The sequence below is a fragment of the Canis lupus genome, chromosome 30 (assembly GCF_011100685.1).
Source record: "Canis lupus familiaris isolate Mischka breed German Shepherd chromosome 30, alternate assembly UU_Cfam_GSD_1.0, whole genome shotgun sequence".
Taxonomy (NCBI): Eukaryota; Metazoa; Chordata; class Mammalia; order Carnivora; family Canidae; genus Canis; species Canis lupus.
Genome location: NC_049251.1, coordinates 7505013 through 7524550, shown reverse-complemented (window position 1 = coordinate 7524550; position 19538 = coordinate 7505013). Strand labels below are relative to the sequence as shown.

General features: G+C 42.2%; 1 protein-coding gene across 3 annotated transcripts in view; it reads right to left on the bottom strand.

The window, feature by feature from the left end:
- Positions 1 to 19538, bottom strand: part of EIF2AK4 (eukaryotic translation initiation factor 2 alpha kinase 4) — a 103188-nt gene that overhangs the window by 9081 nt on the left and 74569 nt on the right. For 2 of the 3 annotated variants that reach the window (XM_038580018.1, XM_038580017.1), the window contains 8 exons: positions 18924 to 19040; positions 16347 to 16412; positions 13702 to 13872; positions 13066 to 13200; positions 9269 to 9376; positions 8536 to 8664; positions 7031 to 7117; positions 579 to 691 (listed from right to left, as the gene is read on the bottom strand). In XM_038580018.1, the coding sequence (XP_038435946.1) occupies positions 579 to 691; positions 7031 to 7117; positions 8536 to 8664; positions 9269 to 9376; positions 13066 to 13200; positions 13702 to 13872; positions 16347 to 16412; positions 18924 to 19040 (926 nt within the window). The remainder of the gene's footprint in view (positions 1 to 578; positions 692 to 7030; positions 7118 to 8535; positions 8665 to 9268; positions 9377 to 13065; positions 13201 to 13701; positions 13873 to 16346; positions 16413 to 18923; positions 19041 to 19538) is intronic. The other variant, XM_038580020.1, reaches the window with a different exon arrangement.

Sequence of the window (19538 nt, the reverse complement as noted above, 5' to 3'; positions counted from 1 at the left end):
CAAAGCTCTTTGGTGCCATCAAATAATTTTTAAGGGTATAAAGAGGTTCTGGACCAAAAAGATTGGAACTGTTATAAACAATACCTTGCTAGACATCTTTGTAGGTACCCCATGGAATAATTTTTACTATAAATTCCTGAAAGTAGAGTGACTCGGTATTTCTTTTTAATTTTTAGTTTTAAGGCAATTTTAACTTACTTTATTAAATGACTACCTAAAGAGATGAACCAATTTACATTTCCATCATGAGTATGAGATCTTTTCCCAGAATATATTAGATCTTTCAAATGTTTTAACAAAACACTACCAAAATTTACTGATGAACAGGCCATAGAAGATAATTTTGGCTCCTTGGGCCTTTCAAACTGATAAAATATTCTCTGACATGTTTTGAAAAACACTTCAACTATGATTAGTCTTATACATGGGCATATACTTAAACTGGTGTTATTCAGAAGCAATAGAATGGTCCATTAAAAGTTACCCTGATGTATCTTTATTTCCCAAAGGATCAAACTGATTTTTAAGATAAAGAAGTCCTATAGGTTCACAGCTACGGTTTTCTGGGGTTTTGTTACCTGATAGTCCTTTCATCACTGACTTTAGTTCTGAGTTTCTGCAAAACGTGGTCTATAAGATCAGACTCCTGCACAAGTTTCTCTGTTTGCCTTTCCTTCTCAAAAGACTTAACCTTAAAAAGAATGAAATAGAACCATCAATTTCTGAAGCCAACAGGCTGAATCAGAGTGCAAAACAAAGTCAACAGTTTAGGTTGGTGGTTCTCCACCAGGGGCGATTTTGCTTAGCACAGGACATTTGGCATTGTTTGGAGACCTTTCTGGTTGTGACGGCTATAGGGGGTGCTACCAGTATCTCGTGGGTAGAGACCTGGGGGGGGGGGGGGTGTTCAACTTCCTAGAGTGCCCAGGACAGCAACCCCCACAATTATCTGGCCTCAGATGTCACTGGCTGCTGAGAAACCCTGGTATAAACTAGAAAAGCTTGTCATTAATGATAGGATTAAAAAAAAGGGCCAGCACTAACCAACTCCTATTTCATTTGATTTTTCCACATATTCTTCCCCTTAAACATCCCATGGTCAGTCACCAGCTCCCACAGCCACCCTCCCCAATTCCAAACCCAAGTCCTGTCATCCACTTTTATGGTACTTGCCCTTTCATCTTCACTCCATGGCCAGCACCCAACCTTGGCCCAGGACAGCCTTATATTCTTCCATTGCTATTTTTCCCCTCACTCCATTCCATGCTCTATATCCCTACAGATTTATTTTTTTCACATACCATTCTGATATTCCCTTCTGTCCAAAGCCTACGCTAGCTCCCCCACATAGCTGCTACATGAAGTCCAAATTCCTTGGTTGGCATTTTGCTCTCCATGATCTAAGTAATACCATTCTTTCCTGCTGAAGTACCCTTCTTTGCAATTCTTCTGCGTCACCCAAAGTAGACTTATTCAGGGTAATACCAGAATAGTTCTCTGCTGCCCTCCCTCCAACTTTGGAATAGGCTTTCCAAAGAATTACCATTACCTTTGCCATTCCTTCTGCTTAAAAGTCCCTTTCAGCACACACCTATATCCTGGCCATCCACAAGGGTCCAGCATAAATCGCACCTCCACCCTGAAGACTTACCTGCTATCTTTGAAGTAATCTTCCAGGCTGATAAACCCTCAGAGAACTTGCTCTATAAGACTGTCATGGCATTTAGCACTTTCTAACTCATAACCATGCATGTATGTGTTGTGTTCCCTACCAGATTATAGGATCCTTGGCAACAGGGCCTGATGCTTAAATGTCCCTGTATGCTTTAGGATCTTAAATTCCATCCTTCCTACAGTATGCATGCTTAAAATGCATTTGCTGAATGGATGAATAAAGTGATGTCTTGCCTTTCAAATATGAAGATGATGCAAGATTCAAAAGATAGGTTGGAACAATGTACTAGAATGGACAAGATCACATTTAATGCAGATAAATATGAAGTCCTCTAATTAAAGCCCTCATTGTAGATAATCAGCCAGACATGGTGATAATGGTGAAAAGGCCAATGGGCTTTAGTTGGTAAGTTCAGTACAAGCCAAAAGAGCCACATGGTTGCTAAGAGCTCATTAGTAAGCTGTATGATGAGACATACGGTATCTGGATTGAGGGAGGTCAGAGACCATTCTCATTTAATCAGAATATGCTTAGTGTGCTCTGTAGAATTCTACTATCTCATTTAAAAGCAGATATTGACAAGGCATGTCTAGAAGAGGTTATCTAGGAGGGTCAAGGCTTTGGGAAATCATGGTGTAAGGGATGGCTTAAGTAACCAGAATGTTTAAACCCGAAAAGAGGACAGAATGGCATGGCAATGGTCTCCTAGAATTTATCTGAAGGTAGCTGAGAGAAGGAAGAAAGATTAAACTTGTTATTTTGACTACTCTGAAGTAGAAGTAAGACCATGGAGTGTAAATTTTGGGAAGGAGACTGATTCAGGCTTTTTAAATTTTTAATCATTATAGCTGTGTGTTATAGAACAAATTATCTAGCAGAGGCTTGATGGCCATCTCTTGGTAATATTGTAGGAACAATCACTGCTCTGGAAGAAGCCTATCAGTAGTTCTCAGGGTCATTTACTATTTTGTGATTGACAAGCAGACTAGTGATAGGGACTTCAAATCTTTCCATAAAGGATAAACTACTACAAGAACTGCCTTCTTGGGGCACCTGGGTGGCTTAGTGGTTTAGCATCTGCCTTTGGCTCAGGTCATGATCCCAGTAGGAAGCCTGCTTCTCCCTCTGCCTATGTATGTCTCTGCCTCTCTGTGTCTCTCATGAATAAATAAAATCTATTTTTTTTAAGATTTTATTTATTTATTCATGAGAGGCGCAGAGAGAGAGAGAGAGGCAGAGACACAGGCAGAGGGAGAAGCAAGCTGCACGTAGGGAGCCCGACGTGGGACTTGATCCGGTGGCTCCATGATCGTGCCCTTGGAAGGCGCTAAACCGCTGAGCCACCAGGGCTGCCCTGAATAAATAAAATCTTAAAAAAAGGAGCGAAAAAGAAAGAACTGCCTTCTTGCCTTAAATAATTAGAAATTCAGACAAAATACATAAAACAATGGTTTTTCAGACATTAGACAACAAGCAGTGGAGGACTATTTTCCAAGAAAAGGCAAACAAAGTGAGTACCCTACTACACCCCAGAACAAAGCCCAAAAGTATTTATAGGGACATAAAACCTAGCACCTAGAAATGTAAATTTCATAATGCCCAACAAACAATAAAAAATTATTGGCATGCAAAGTGGTAGGAAAATATGACTCATAACCAGAAGAAATGATAGAAGTGATGGAATTAGTAGGCAACACCTTAAAATGACTTTTTTTTTAAAGATCCTATTTTTAATCTCTATACACTGAGGTACATCATATTCAAACTGCAGAAAATCAGTGACAATAGAAAATCTTACAAGCTGTCAGGAAATGAAAGATCATATACAGAGGATCAAAGCAGACTTTTAACAGAAACTACTATCATGATAGTCTGAAGACAATGAAGCACATCTTCAAAGTACAAAAAAAAAAAAAAGTAAATCTTGAATTTTATATCCAGCAAAAATATCTTTCAAAAATGAAGGTAAAGGGGTGCCCAGGTAGCTCAGTTGGTTGGGCATCAGACTCTTGGTTTCAGCTCAGGTCATGATTTCAAGGTTGAAGGACAGAGCCTGTTATGGGCTCTAAGCTCAACAGGGAGTCTGCTTGAGATTCTCTCCCTCGCCATCTATGCCTCCCCTTGCTCATGCTTTCTCTAAAGAAAAAAAAAATGAAGGTGGAATAAAGACTTTCTCAGACCAATACGACCAGCAGACCTTGCATGGACCAGAAATACTAAAGGAAATTCTTTAGGCAGAAGGCAAATGGAATCAGAATGATGTCTGCCTCCACAAAAGAATCAACAGTACCAGAGATGGTAAATATGTGGGTGAATATAAAGGACATTTCTCCCTTATTTTAAAAACCTCTTTAAAAAATAACTAATTAAAGCTGAAATAATAATAATGTATGTGAAGTTTATAACATATGTATGCAAAATTATTTGGCAACAATAACACAAAGAATGAGAGAAGGAAACTGGAAGGATTCTGTTGTACAGTTCTTATACTGTATGTGAAAGGCATATAATATTTTCTGAAGGTAGAATGTGTTAAGTTAAAGGTATATACTGTAAGTCCTAAGAAGTCACCAAAAAAACTCTCACCAAAACAGGAGTAAATGGTCAGCAAACCAATATTAGAATCTAGAAAGAGGCGTGCGAGGCACCTGGGTGGCTCAGTGGTTGAGTGTTTGCCTTTGGCTCAGGTTGTGATCCCAGGGTCCTGGGATTGAGTCCCACATCGGGCTCCCTGCAGGGAGCCTGCTTCTCCCTCTGCCTGTGTCTCTGCCTCTCTGTGTGTGTCTCTCATAAATAAATAAAATCTTTAAAAAATAAAATAAAAAAGCAAAAAGAAGCCGTGAAAAGAAAAAAATGGAAAAAAGAACAGATGGAATAATTAGAAAACAAACGGTAAAATGGTAGATTTAAACCCCTTTCAATAATTGTATCGCATATAAGTGGTCTAACCATTCCCATTAAAAGATGGAGATTGTCAAACTAGATCAAAAAAGCAAAACTCAACTACTGAGCGTCTCTAAGAAACCCACTTTGAAAACACAGATGGGATGGAAACAGACATGCCATGCAAACACTAATAAAAAAAACTCAGAACAAGAAATATTATCAGGGATAAAGAAGAACATTTCATAATGATAAAGAGGGTCAGTTCAACAAATGGATATAAAATTTAAATGTGTATTCATCAAATAACAGAACTTCAAAATGTACAAAGCAAAATGGATAGAACTAAAAGGAGAAATAGATAAATCTTCAATGATAGCCAGATATTTCAACACTCCGCTCCCAGTAATTGATTGAGCAAGTACACAAAATGATTAGTAAAGATACAGAAGACTTCGGAAACACCATCATCTAATGTGACCTGATATTTATCAAACGTTCCTCCTAATAATGCAGAATATACATTCAAGTACACATGAAACATTCATAGTAACAGCCAATTATTTTTTTGCTTTAAACCACGACTCAGTAAAATTAAAAGGACTAAAACCATACAGTTATGTTCTTTGATTACAAAGGAATTAAATTACTAGAAATCATTAAAGACAGCTGAAAAATACCCAAATATTTGGAAATTAAGCCACACATTTCTAAATAATCTCAAAGAAATCAAAGAAACCAGAAAGTATTCTGAACTAACTGAAAATGAAAGCACTGCATATAAAAATGTGTGGGATGCAACAAATGTAGTACTTAGAGTGAAATTTATAGCATTAGATGCTTATACTTGGGGCGCCTTGGTGGCTCAGTCAGTTAAGCATCTGCCTTTGGCTCAGGTCATGATCTTGGAGTCCTGGGATTGAGCCCCCTTGCTTCTCCCTCTCCCCTGGCCTGCCACTGCCCCCCTGCTTATGCTCTCGCACTCTCTCTGTCAAATAAATAAATTAATAATAAAGTCTTTTTTTTTTTAAGATTTTATTTATTTATTCATGAGATACAGAGAGAGAGGCAGAGACACAGGCAGAGGGAGAAGCAGGCTCCATGCGGGAGCCTGATGCGAGACTCAATCCCGGGACTCCAGGATCATGCCCTGGGCCAAAGGCAGGCAGGCGCTAAACCACTGAGCCACCCAGGGATCCCAATAATAAAATCTTTAAAAAAAAAAAAAATGCTTATACTTCAAAAAGTAAAGTCTAACTTCTGTGGTCCATGCCAGATGCCAATTTTTTTTTCTGTAAAGGCTCAGACAGTATTTTAGGCTTTGCAGGCTACACACTGTCACATAGTTGTTGTTTTTTTTTTAAACAAAGAATGTAAAAAAAAAAGTGTGTTTTTTTTTTTTCCTGTAGCTCCACGCCATACAAAAATAGGCTGTGTGCCAGATTTGGCCTACAGGCTGTAATTTATCCACCCCTCATCTAAAGTTCTACCTGAAGAAACTAGAAAAAATATAAACTAAATCCAAAATTAGCAGAATGAAGGAAAAAAGAATAGAAATCAATAAAACAGAAAACAGATGAACAAGAAATAGAGAAAAATCAATGATCTCAAAAGCTGGTTTTCTGAAAATATAAAAAAAATTGATAAACTTCTAGCCAGGTGGTGAAATTTAAAAAAAAGGGAGAGGGGGAAAAAAAAAGGGAGCGGGAGGGAGACATAAATGACCAATTATCAGGAATGATAGAGGGGATTATCATTATCATTATAGATCCTACAGATAATAAAAGAGAATATTTGAAAATTTAGATGAAATGCAAACATGCTGGGAAATGTACTGACTACCAAAACGCACTTATTCAGAAAGAGACAACATGAACTGCTCTCTGTCTAGGCCCTTGTGGCTTTACTGGCAAATCTAACCAAACAGCTGAGCATGAAATAATATCAACAGAACACAAAATCTTTTAGAAACAGAGAACACTGTTCAAATCATTTATGAGGCCAGCATTACCCAGATATCAAAATGCAACAAAGGCATAAAAGTAAGGAGAAAAATATGTTGACTTTTTTTTTCCCCTTTAAAAATAGAAATAAAGGTTAGAAGGTGGTATATTTATGAGCTTTGTAAGTGAAATGCAACAGAGTAAAATAAAACTGGTTAGGAAACAGCCACAGGATATGCTAACCAGCAGGTATCAGGACAGTTATATTCTTATTTTCTTAGATGGAGAAAGGGAACAGAGAGAGAAAAGTAGGAAAAACCTACCACCCCTATTTTGATTTCTGAAGCTTGAAGGGAAGGGCTGGGATTCAGATTCTTATTCTATAGCCTTTCCCTGAAAACAGGCCCAGCAAATAGATTTCCACCCACACCCAAGGCCAGGGGACAGTGGGAAGTTGGGTGCTCCCCAGTTAATATGGAGTTTGGAAAATCTGACCGCTGAATTGTGTAAGATGTTCTTAGGTCTGTACCTTGACATAGCTTCCTCCTTTATCTGAGACGAGGGCCACGTAGGTGATTTCGTGGTATCTGCAGTATTCCTGGAGTTCTTCTTGGGACTGAAACAAATGCAGCACATGAAATAAACACAGAGTGCTTAGGGCAGCTTCAGATAATCAAGGAGACAGTGTTTGACTATATTTTCAATGTGAATTACTAAACATGCCAACTTCAGGAGATCTAAATATTATGCCAGAAGAATAAGAACTCACAGGAGAAATAAGACCTTGCGGTCCTTACTTTCACTACTGTCCTAAGGGGCCATGGACAATCAACATGGTCAGGACACAGTAAGAGGTCTTCAAAAGCTTCAAATCCCAATGGAAGGTGCCAAACATTACACAGTACACACACATACATGAAAAGGCCTCTGAGGGGCAGCCGCATGGCTTGGCGGTTTAGCGCTGCCTTCGGCCCAGGGCCTGATCCTAGGGACCCCGGGTCAAGTCCCGCGTCAGGCTCCCTGCGTGGACCCTGCTTCTCCCTCTGCCTGTGTCTCTCATGAATAAATAAAATCTTAAAAAAAAAAAAGAAAAAAAGGCCTTTGAGGAAAGCCAAGGCAACAGTAATAGTGGATGGTACACAGCAGAAGCAAAGCAGGAAGCCACCACACGGCAGAGCAAGACGCCTGCAGGGTCTGTCGCCGTGCAGAACTGAAGGCACGCTTTCTGTGAGGATGCGTTTCTCAAAACAAGGAAACAAATGGAAGAGGATGCTGCTCTGTTGAATGACTTAACATTGGTGCTCAGCCTCCTCACACACACACAGGGATGGCAGGAGGTCCAGAATCCTGTTGGCAGGTGATGTGAAAGGAGCAGGAGGGAGGGTGGGGCCTCTGCTTTCCCAGGCGGCTCTTCATGTCCTGGGCACCTGAGTGTGGGTGGTCACCTGGGAGTGCAGGCCCTTCTGGGATCTGTTGGTGGCAGTGGAGACGCTCTCTAAGGGCCCCCCTTTTTGAAGAGCAGGTGGGTTCAGGGTGGCCACTTTCCTCACTTCCATCCCCAGAGCACCCTGCTGTGGGAGGTCTGAGGATACACAGCCCCACACCCGACACAGAGTGGCTCGGGAAGTGTGGGAGGCTAGATCCTGGCCCTGAAAGGACTGCTGAATGTGAAAGTGGAGGAAGGGACTAGAACGGAGGGATGCAGCAGGCCACTGGGAGCCGGAAACGGGAAGGGAATGGATTCTCCCCCTAAAGCCTCCAGACAGAATGGGCCCTAGCAGACACCTTGATTTGAGCCGAGGGCAGCTGATGTCACACTCCTGAATGCCAGAAATGCCAGATAAGAAGCCTAGATCCTTTTAAACCACTAAACCTGTGGTACTTTGTTACTGTAGCAATCCGAAACACAGGAAGCAACTCTACCCAGAGAGAAGCAGAGTCTAAGAGAACTCTACCCTGAGGCTGGAGCAGACGATTTGCCGTTGCAGCCCTGACTACACACACTCTGCTTGTGGGCACTTTTTGTTTCCTTACCTGTGACCAGTCGTACATGATCTGTGCTGTGATTCCTGCTGACCAAAGTTTCTGGGTTAGGTTGATGGCCCTGGACATGGACATCTGGCCAACACTTACGATCAGGAGGTCACAAGAGCTTATTGTAACCTGGATCAGAAACAGAGTGGTTACGTTTAGAGGAGCGAGACTGTGGGCATATCGGTGAGACCAGCACCAGGAGGGAGGCACCACTCATGTGAAGACAGGCATCCTGAAATCCTGCACAGCAATAGAAGTCTTAGCTTCAAAATGACATAGTAAAAAAAAAACAAAACCAAAAAAATCTGACAAAAAGCTTTTATATTAGTCTTTTCAGAAAACTATTTCAGCTATTCTAAGCCATCAGGAAGATATTGTTTTCCTCTGGGAAAGCTAATCTTGTCTGAAATGAAAAGGAAAAAGAACCATTTATAGCTCTGTAGAGTCCAGCAGGATTTCTGAACAAGGGGCTTTGCTAGTCTCTCGACAGCTACAACGCATCAAAGTGCATCAAAAACAAGAGGAACAAGGCCAGGAAAAAATGTGATGAGCTGTCTGAGGTCCCCCAGCTAGAGGCTAAGGATGCAAGGACTGATGCCAAGTCGTGGGCTTGTCTATTGTGGCAAAGGCAACTTCCCGAAGCCTTAGTCTACTGCCACACCCAGGCTCCATATAAATAACTACAAAATGAAAGACAGCCCAGAGCCTGCTGGAAAGCAAAACTGGAACTTACAGGTTCTTCCATGTTGAGGATAGCTGCAGATATCTTGTCTATGGCTATGCTGACCCCAACAGCAGTCGGGACTGGTCCCAGAGCCTGCGGTCCTCTAAACTGGGGAATCTGTGAAGAAAGGCACAGCTCTGCTTATAAAATAGAAAAGAAACTGTAATCACAGGCAAAGCAATGACTGGAAGGCACACATTTGGTAGCAACTTATCATCAAAGGGTTCAACCAAAAAAAAAAGTATGTGTGAGGACCTGGGTCGGGGGAGAGAGAGAGAGAGAGAGAGAAGAGAAGGAAGGGAAGGGAGGGATGGGAGTAAGCACACATGCCAATTTAGGAAAATGCTAACAAATGCTGAATCTAGAGCTACACTGTTCAAGATGGCAGCCACTTAGCCACACATGTGGATTGAGCATCTGAAAAAGGACTAATCCAAACTGACATGAGCTGTCTATAAAATACATAGAGGTTACGAAGACTCCAAGTGGAAACAAAGAGGATATAAAATAGCTCATTAATAATATTTACATGTCTGATTACACGTTGAAATAGTATTTGAGATATATTGGGTTAAATATACACTGATTGCAAAGGCTTAGAAAAATGTAAAATAGCTAAAAAATTTTGAAATTTTTGATTGTATGTTGAAACGTTTTGGGTATTTGGGTTAAATAAGATATATTATTAAATTCCATCTGTTTCTTTTCTTTTTTTTTCCATCTGTTTCTTTTTACTTGCTGTATGTCACTAGACTATTTATTTATTAATTTTTAAAGATTTTATTTATTTATTCATGAGACGCACACAGAGAGAGGTAGAGACACCAGCAGAGGGAGAAGCAGGCTCCATGCAGGGAGCCCGATGTGGGACTCGGTCCCGGGTCTCCAGGATCACGCCCTAGGCCGAAGGGAGATGCTTAGCCGCTGAGCCTTCCAGGCATTCTTGTCACTAGATAATTTAAAACTATGTACGTCGGTTCTGATTTTGGACCAAGACAGGTAAGAATACTTCTCTCTGCTATTCCTCCTGTTGAGTACAGCTAAAAATCCTGGACATTACTTATAAAACAAATGTAAGAAGGGGCACCTGGGTGGCTCAGTGGTTGAGGGTCTGCCTTTGGCTCAGGGTGTGATCCTGGGGTCCTGGGATCGAGTCCCACATCCGGCTCCCTGCATGGAGCCTGCTTCTCCCTCTGCCTGTGTCTCTGCCTCTTTCTCTGCGTCTCTCATGAATAAATAAGTAAAATCTTTGAAAACAAAACAAAAAACAAATATAAGAAGACTATGAAGTGAAGAAAGGGTGACAAACTGGCTAGGGAACCACAGGATCTGAGGAATAACGTACAGTGACAACCCAGAAACGCCAAAGAGAACCAATGAGAAGCCCCCAGGAAGACCTGCTCTCTTTAGCAAAAAGATCAAGAAAGGGGCGACCTGGCTAAAAGTGTTTATATAATACCTGTCATGTTCTAGCCAAACACCACAGGAAAAAGCATAGGCCTGCCCTTACCAGCAGAGGCCCACATATTCACCCAGATGTCAGCAGCCCCCCTCTTCCACCAGGCCCCAGCAGGGTGGCATGACAAAAGATGACTAAATGGGAGGCAGGACTTTCTTTTCTGCCTGAGGTATTACACCTGCCCCCTAAACAGTGTCACTGGAGGCCAGGAACTGAAGGATTTCAGACCCTCACCTCCACCCAAGCAGTAACGAGGTCACCCTCCCTGTGGAGGTGGTGCTGGAGGTGGCTGAGTGGGAAGCTAGAACTTCCTCTGCTCTCCAGGAGTCTCCTGCTACCTCCCCATCCCTCCACACAGTCCCAGTAGAGGAATGTGGCATCACTAACAAGATACCCCTCCCACCCTTGGGATGCTGAAGCAAGCTCAGTAAGGAACCTAGATCTTGACCCTCGACCAACTGCCACTACTGCTGTGCTATCAGAGGAGGCCTGCTAAACCAGAAGACCTAGCTTAGCTCTGGAGTCTTTTTTTTTTTAATTTTTAAAAGATTTTTATTTATTTATGCATGATAGACATAGAGAGAGAGAGAGAGGCAGAGACACAGGCAGAGGGAGAGGCAGGCTCCATGCCGGGAGCCCAACGTGGGACTCGATCCTGGGACTCCAGGATCGCGCCCTGGGCCAAAGGCAGGCGCTAAACTGCTGAGCCACCCAAGGATCCCCAGCTCCGGAGTCTTGTAACAGAATATATAAAATATCCCGGGGAAAGTGAAAATCATGCACCATGGCAAGAAGCAAGAAATGTGTAAGGAAAGACAATCAACAGACACCAAAAACAAGATGATACACGTGTTGGAAATCTCTGACAAGGATTTTAAAATGACCACCAAAAAATCCTTCAACAAGTATTACGAATAGGGAAGGAGAAGAAGAAAAAGGAAGAAGAGGAAGAGGAGGAAGAAGAGGAAGAAGAGGAAGAAAGAAGGATGAGGAGGAAGAAGAAGTCTCAGCAAAGAAGAAGAAGAATGAAAAACCTGGATGGGCTCAACAGAGAATGGGGGAAACCAGTGGAAATAACCAATGAAACTGAAGATGAAACAGTAGAAACTATTCAATCTGAAGATGAGAGAAAACAGACTGTAAGGCAAAAGGCCCCAGAACCTCAGGGATATAACAAAAACCCGAACTTTGTCATCAAAGTCCTAGAAAGAGAGCAAAAAGAAGGGGAGACATAAGAGCTATTAGAATAATATGCTGGAAATCTGCCTTTATGGGACTGGGGGGAGGGACGGGTGGGGGCATGCAACAGAAAACCTTGTTGCTGCCTCCCATTCAGCCCACTCTGGGGCCTCTTACTACTTGGGTGGAGGCGAGGGTCTGAAATCTTCTGGTTCCTGGCCTCCAGTGACACTGTTTGCACCACCCCAGGCAGATATGAAAATCTTAGCTCCCATTTAATCTCCGATGCTACCCTGCTGGGGCTTGGTGGAAGCCCACACTGGAAAAAGGCATAAACCTCCAGATTCAAGAAGCTGAGATAACCCCAAAGAGTGTAAATCCAAAGAAAATCATGCCAAGACACATCATGATCAAATTTCAAACTAAAGACAAAGAAAAAAAAAATCTTAAAAGCACTGAGTGAAAACCAACTTTCCTATAAGGGAAAATTCAAATAACAGCATATTTCCCATTAGAAATCAGAAATTTCAGTTAAGAACACAGACTTTCTTCTCGAATTTCTCAGAGTTTGACAGTTGAAGCAAAAAGCCTAACCCTGTCTGATGTGGATCTCAATGTATGGAGAGGAAACATTTAAGAAAAATTATATATTATAAATGGGGGGACACGTAAAGGGACTTCCAGAGAGGTAAAGGTTCTGTACTTCACTTGAACTAGTAAATATCAGCACCAACGTATCTATATGGCGACAGAAGAGCTCTTAATCCTGATTGGGGTGCTGGTTACGGACTCCACACACGTGACAGAATGGTACAGAATTACACACGTACAGTGTAACCAATGTCCATGACCTGCTTTTGATATTTTATTATAGTTATGCCAGATTCAACCATTCACAGAAACTCAGTGAAAGGTACACAAGATCCCTCTGTACTGTTTTTGCAAACCTATAAAACTTTCCTGTAAACCTGTAACTATTTTAAAATAAAAGTTAAAAACACTACAAATGTGGTTCCGGTACATTTTATTCCTAGATAAAAGGCATGAAGGTGTCCAATTATACCACTGGTTCAATTTTTCTGAAGGTTTGGAAGACTTAAAAATACTAATGTGAGAAAGAAAGGAGATTAAGCCAGAATAAATCAACGAATACAGGGCAAGCCCTCACCAGCAGGTCGTATCTGCCTCCAGCTGCAAGGATTTCTGAAATAGCCCTTTGCCTCCGTCTGATGACCGCCACAAACTGGAAGATGACTCCGTTGTGCTGCTGTACTTTGTAAACCAAGCCCAAGTTGATCAAGACCTGTGAAGTACAATCCCACACAAACATGTCAGGGGCACGGTTTTCCATCAGTAGCATCACAGCAATCAGGAAGATGTCTAAGTATAGCCTGCCAGGCAAGAGAAACTCTGCTCTCTTCAAGAATCGCCACTTTGGGGCACCTGGGTGGCTCAGTGGTTGCCTTTGGCTCAGGTCATGATCCCAGGGTCCTGGGATCGAGTCCCACATCAGGGTCTCCATAGGGAGCCTGTATTTCCCATGAATAAATAAATAAAATTTTAAGAAAAAAAAAATCACCACTTCACGGAGGTTAACTGACATCAGACCTGCTGTACTACAGGAATCATGAAACTTCCAGGGACATTCTGATTGAAGCCACAACTATCACTAGAAATCACACATTCCAAAATGGAGAAACCAGGATTCTGGAAGAACGAAACACCTACTAGCATTAGCCCAAAAAACCCACTTCCCCCTGCGCTAACACTACAGATCCATGGTACAATCCAACAGTTGCCAAACCTGTAACTTGATGCCGAGTTTCTTCAACAGCCCAATGATCTCCTCTAAGTCTTTCAAGCCATACTTCACCAGTTGGGCAACACCTGTTTTCTGTTTTATTAATGAATTTATTGCTGGTGTTAGATCTTGCAAATCTCCCTTCTGCTCAATGAATTTGTAGAGTCGACACAGCTGGAAAGCAAACAAGGCACATTTAGCTTCCAATCCACGCAAGGAGGACGCACGCTGCACGGGGTCTCCACACACAAGGGACACAGCAGAGCTCCTGCACCTCCACGAAGAGCAATTCTGTGGTCAGAGGCGATTTTAACCTTTACTGGGAACCTGGCTGAGGATTATCCTTCCCAGGAACTCAAAAGCATCTCACAAAAGTGCTCTGGGCACTTACTCTCCCAGCTAATACTAGCTGAGCCGCCATTACAAGGTTTCCAAGCCAGAATTGTCCTCTTCACCTTCCTCGTGGTCATCAATTCCAGTTACTGCAGGCACAGAAATGGGGGATGGAGGCAGATGATGCAGGAAAAGTCTGACTATTCCTAATTCTACTCTGAAAAAGCCAGAAACCCCGCCTCCTCCTTTTGCTTGAATAAGTCCTGTTTGGAGCCTTGGGGTGCCACTTGGGTGTCACCTCCCACAGACAACCTCCTGATCCTTCCCTCCCTCTGGCTCGCACCTCCATCCCAGCTCCCACAGGAGGGCAATGGCTAGAGGTTATCTGTAGGCCAGGGCCACCCAGTCCCTGACACACAGCAGGTAGAGGAAGAAGTAACTAAGGTCATAAACTGGAAAGACAATCTCCACTGTAGCTACTGGGAGTTAAATACAATTATAGCTATTTTAAGACTCTACAAGCATAACCTGGTTCAATGATAAATTGGTGCATGGAAACTAAGAGCTGAATGAAGACTCAGCTTAATCCAGTTTCATATAATAATCATAAACCACATGTATGTTTTAAAAATCCAAAAAGTAATATAATCTCAATTTCTTTAGTATATTAAATGTTTTTCTTCTTAAAAACTTATTCCTTCTCAAATTTTAACATTGAATTACCCCATTAATAAACTACTACTACTACTAGAATCAATAACTCAAGATTTGTGTCCTCACCTCAGCATCAACAAACTCCATGTGACTGGGCCTGAGGTGCCCCATCCGTGAAATCCAAAGACTGGGCCAGACACTGGCTTGCAATATTTCTACTTCCTTTTCTAATATCCTTAGAGTTCCAGTTTTAAATAATGGGAATACCAAATGCCTTTACAAGGTGCTGATTTTTCCATTTTTAAGCTAATCAAATGTACAACTCCAAATGAATGCTGATCATCAAATAACCAGAGGTTTAACAAGAAGAGGATGACATCTGAGCAGCTGACACAGCTACCATGTGCAAGTGTGAAATATGTTTGAAGTGTGACATTGGTCAAAGAACCTTTTGGGCTTGAACGTTCAGGTAAGCAATCACTGGACTCGGCAGTTTCTTGAGCAGATATTCCATGCTATTTATATATGAGATTATTTCTGCTCATAGGTATGTGCTGTGTACATGTCTAGAGGCTTATGGAAATCCTGTGCTTCATATTAAAATATTGTATCATTGGTCACTTTGTGTACCATTAATATCTCCCCCAATACTTAACATCTAAAATTTAACCTGGCTTAATTTCTAGAATCCCTAGGCTCTGTAATCTAGTTTACTCTCCCTACCTAACTGTATGCTACTTGCCCTGAGCTGCTGCCTGTGTGTGCACGTTTTGTTAGAGAGCCGAGGGTAAACAGATACTGCATGGATGCCCCCGTGGCTTTTTAAAGGGCAATATGGATTCAGTTGAAAGCAGCCTGTGGCCTCCTCAGCTGACTCCTTTATATGCTCAGCACTGTGCCCGCCACACTGTAGGTGTCCAAAAGAATGAGCGCCTCTGCACTGTATTTTAATCTATTTTATACGTGAATTTGCTGATCATCACAGGATACGTAATTGAGCGCCCAACCAGAGCTAGAGGGATCCTGGGGAGGTTTCAAAGAAGTACCTCTTCTTATATAAATATTCAGGAAAATGTCAGAAATCCCTGCTGTCTTCAGCTATTCAGTGACTCCATGGAGTGTGGGATACCGTGCCAAACATCAGAGACCAACCTGATGCCTGTTGAGAGAATATGACAAACCTGTTTACCGCACGAGAGATTCCTCATTGCTGCTGGGGTCAAACCTAAGAGTGTAGGAGTAGGAAATGTACCAGAAAAGTAGAGGCTTTAATTCCACTCTGCTGTGTTGGAAGATCGGGGGCCAGTGATGGGGGAAACTCAAATGGATCTGCAGAGCTCTGTGCCCCGCTCTGGTCCCATAGATCTATTTCAGAAGAGGATAACGAGTCCTAGAGCCACTAGCAGGAGGCTCTGCCAGGCACGGCCCTTACAGTCCGAGCAGGATGCTGACCACACAGGGCCCAGTGGCATGGAGAGGCAGGCTTTGATCACAGTGCTGGGCCCTCTGCTCCTGATCCCAGAGGCTGCCACGGCCCGATCAATGCTCAGGGGAAACCGGTCCTGAGGTGCCAGGGAGCAGCATTGCCACACCGCCTCAAAAACGGGGTGACGCTTTCTGGTACAGAGAAAGCTATGATGGCATCATGACAAGATACTTACACTATTAGATGACAGAGACAGATTACAAAACTTGGCTTCCACTTCTCTCCTTGTCAGCTTTTCTGTCTAATGTGGAAGAGAAAGGGGACGAGAGTCACCAAATTTGGCCCTAAACAAGAGATGCAATCTCCAGGCTAATGCTGACAAGTCTACCATCCACATTGGACAAACTGCTCCAAATCATGAAGGATGGATTAATTCTGTGGTTAGAAAATTTTTTTCCAATTCACATGAAACTAACATTTGTCTTTTTAATTTTTTAAAAGATTTTAAGTAATCTCAGTACCCAATGTGGAGCCTGAGCTCACAACCCTGAGATCAAGAGTTGCATGCTCTACTGATGGAGCCAGCCAGGCACCTCTCACATGCATCTTAAAATATGAAAATTCCCAACATAGGGCAGTCCAGGTGGCTCAGCAGTTTAGTGCCGCCTTCAGTGTGATCCTTCAGCGTGATCCTGGAGACCCGGGATCGAGCTCCATGTCGGGCTCCCTGCATGGAGCCTGCTTCTCCCTCTGCCTGTGACTCTGCCTCTCTGTGTGTGTGTGTCTCTCATGAATAAATAAATAAAATCTTAAAAAAAAAAAAAAAGAAAGAAAGAAAATCCCCAACATCGAAGATGAAAGGCAGAAGCTGCCCTTGTTGAATGATGAGACAGCCCAGGGCTGGACAGGCCGAACCAGGGTGTTTCTGTTTGGACAGCGAGGGAGTAAAGGATCGGTGTTCCTCTAACACAAGCCACGTGCAGACGGGCTCTGAGCACTGCACCCAGGCTGGCAGTTAGGCTCTGACTGAGAAACGAACTGGATGACATGAAGCCCCCTTGCACAATCCCTAGGGTTCCTGCCAGTATCCAACTGACACAGTGTGTCTGCTGCTGCCAAAAAGGAGCAGCAATTCTGGGGGAAAAGCACCACTGAGAAACAGTAAAATGAGAGCCCTTGACGTGTACCTGCCACATGAGAGAAAGGCTACTTAGGCTTTTCGGTGTATAGAAAATGGTAAGCCAGCATAGACATCCACGGTCTGTTCTGACTTAGTCATGGACTATATGACTCTATAGGTTATTAAATCTCATGATGCCTCTTATTTATTATAAAAACAATATTTAATATGAAAAGAAATTAACCAACTGAGCCACCTAGGCACTCCTCTAAGTATCTGCCTTCGGCTCACGTCATGATCCCAGGGTCCTGGGATCGAGCCCCGCATGGGGGTGGTCTCTACTCAGACTGCTTTTCCCTCTCCCTCTGCTCTTTTTTATTTATTTATTTATTTATTTATTTATTTATTTATTTATTTATTTATTTATTTATTTATTCATTCATTCATTCATTCATTTATTTATTTATTTATTTAGAGAGGGAGAGAGAGAGAGAGAGAGAGAGGCAGAGACACAGGCAGAGGGAGAAGCAGGCTCCATGCAGGAAGCCTGATTTGCGACTTGATTCCGGATCTCCAGGATCACACTCAGGGCTGCAGGCGGCGCTAAACCACTGTGCCACTGGGGCTGCCCTCCCTCTGCTCTTGTGCTCTCACTTGCTCTCGCTCTCTCTCTCTCTCACTCTCAAATAAAGTCTCGAAAGAAAGAAAGAAAGAAAGAAAGAAAGAAAGAAAGAAAGAAAGAAAGAAAGAAAGAAAGAAAGAAAGAGAAAGAAAGAAAGAAAAGAAAGAAAAGAAAAGAAAAGAAAAGAAAGAAAGAAAGAAAGAAAGAAAGAAAGAAAGAAAGAAAGAAAGAAAGAAAGAAAGAAAGAAAGAAAGAAATTAGAAAAGATAAGCATTCACCTTCATCCCAGCACCTTAACACTATCAAAAATTTTCAGTGATGGGGCACCTGACTGGCTCAGTGGTTGAGTGTCTGCCTTTGGCTCAGGTCGTGATCCTGGATCCTGGGGTCGAGTTCCACATCAGGCTCCTCACAGGGAACCTGCTTCTCCCTCGGCCTGTGCCTCTGCCTCTCCCTCTGTGTGTCTATTATTAATAAATAAAAATAAAATCTTAAAAAAAATAAATAAATAAAAATTTCAGTGGTTCCTCTCTAGGCTCTGCACACAAGCTAGAGAGCAATGAATACTATGATGTGGTTAACTTAGGCCAGCCCCCCAGGAAGGAGGTATTGAATGAGGCTCTACCTGAGGTCTAAACCATTCTCCCCCGATTCAACCAAAAATCCAAATGACCAAATCTATAAATGGCTTTACTGATCAGTATAGGTGGATTGGAAGAATTAAGTGGAAGGCATAAGCCTTTTATTCTTAATACAATCATTCCCTCCAATTGTTTTTTTTTTTTTTTTTTAAGATTTTATTTATTTATTCATGAGACACAGAGAGGCAGAGACATAGGCAGAGGGAGAAGCAGGCTCCCTCTGGGACTAGATCCCAGGACCCTGGGATCATGCCCTGAGCCAAAGCAGACGCTCAACCACTGAGCCACCCAGGCGTCCCCAATGGTTACTTTAGAGAAAAGAGGCAAGGAGATAAAACTCCCAATTCAGTCTTATGGTTACATCACTAAGAAAATACTTATTAACTATCATTATGCTTCAGTATCAAGTGGAAGTAACTAAATGCTTACCACTGCATCATATAGAATAACATAGACTTGACTGAGTTTATCTTCTGGGATCCCACAGTGTAAGAAGATTGCTTTCAATAACATGGTGTGGTTCAAGTAAATACTGTAATTTCTTTCCTAGGATATGAATGAAAAATTATTAGTTTAATTATAAAAGCAGGACAGGTACATGATCAAATCCAGAATCATTCCACCAACTTACCATCCAGGCTGGGGATCGCGGAAGGATTGAATTTTTGCATATTGCCTTCTGGCTTATATTTTCACAAATATTCTTTTTATATTGTCATAATCAAAGAGTGTAATAGAATCAAATCCTTCTAAAACACTTTGGTCAGGGTGCCTGGGTGGCTCGGTTGGTTGGGGGTCTGTCTTCGGCTCAGGTCATGAACCCAGGTTTCTGGGATCAAGCTGTGCCTCAGGCTCCTTGCTCAGTGAAGGGTCAGCTTCTCCTCTGCCCCTCCCTCTAGGGGCTTGCTCTCCCTCTCAGATAAATAAATAAAATCTTTACAAAATTAAAAAAAAAAAAAAACACTTTGTGCTTGCTCTCCCTCTCAGATAAATAAATAAAATCTTTACAAAATTAAAAAAAAATAAAACACTTTGGTCCTCGGC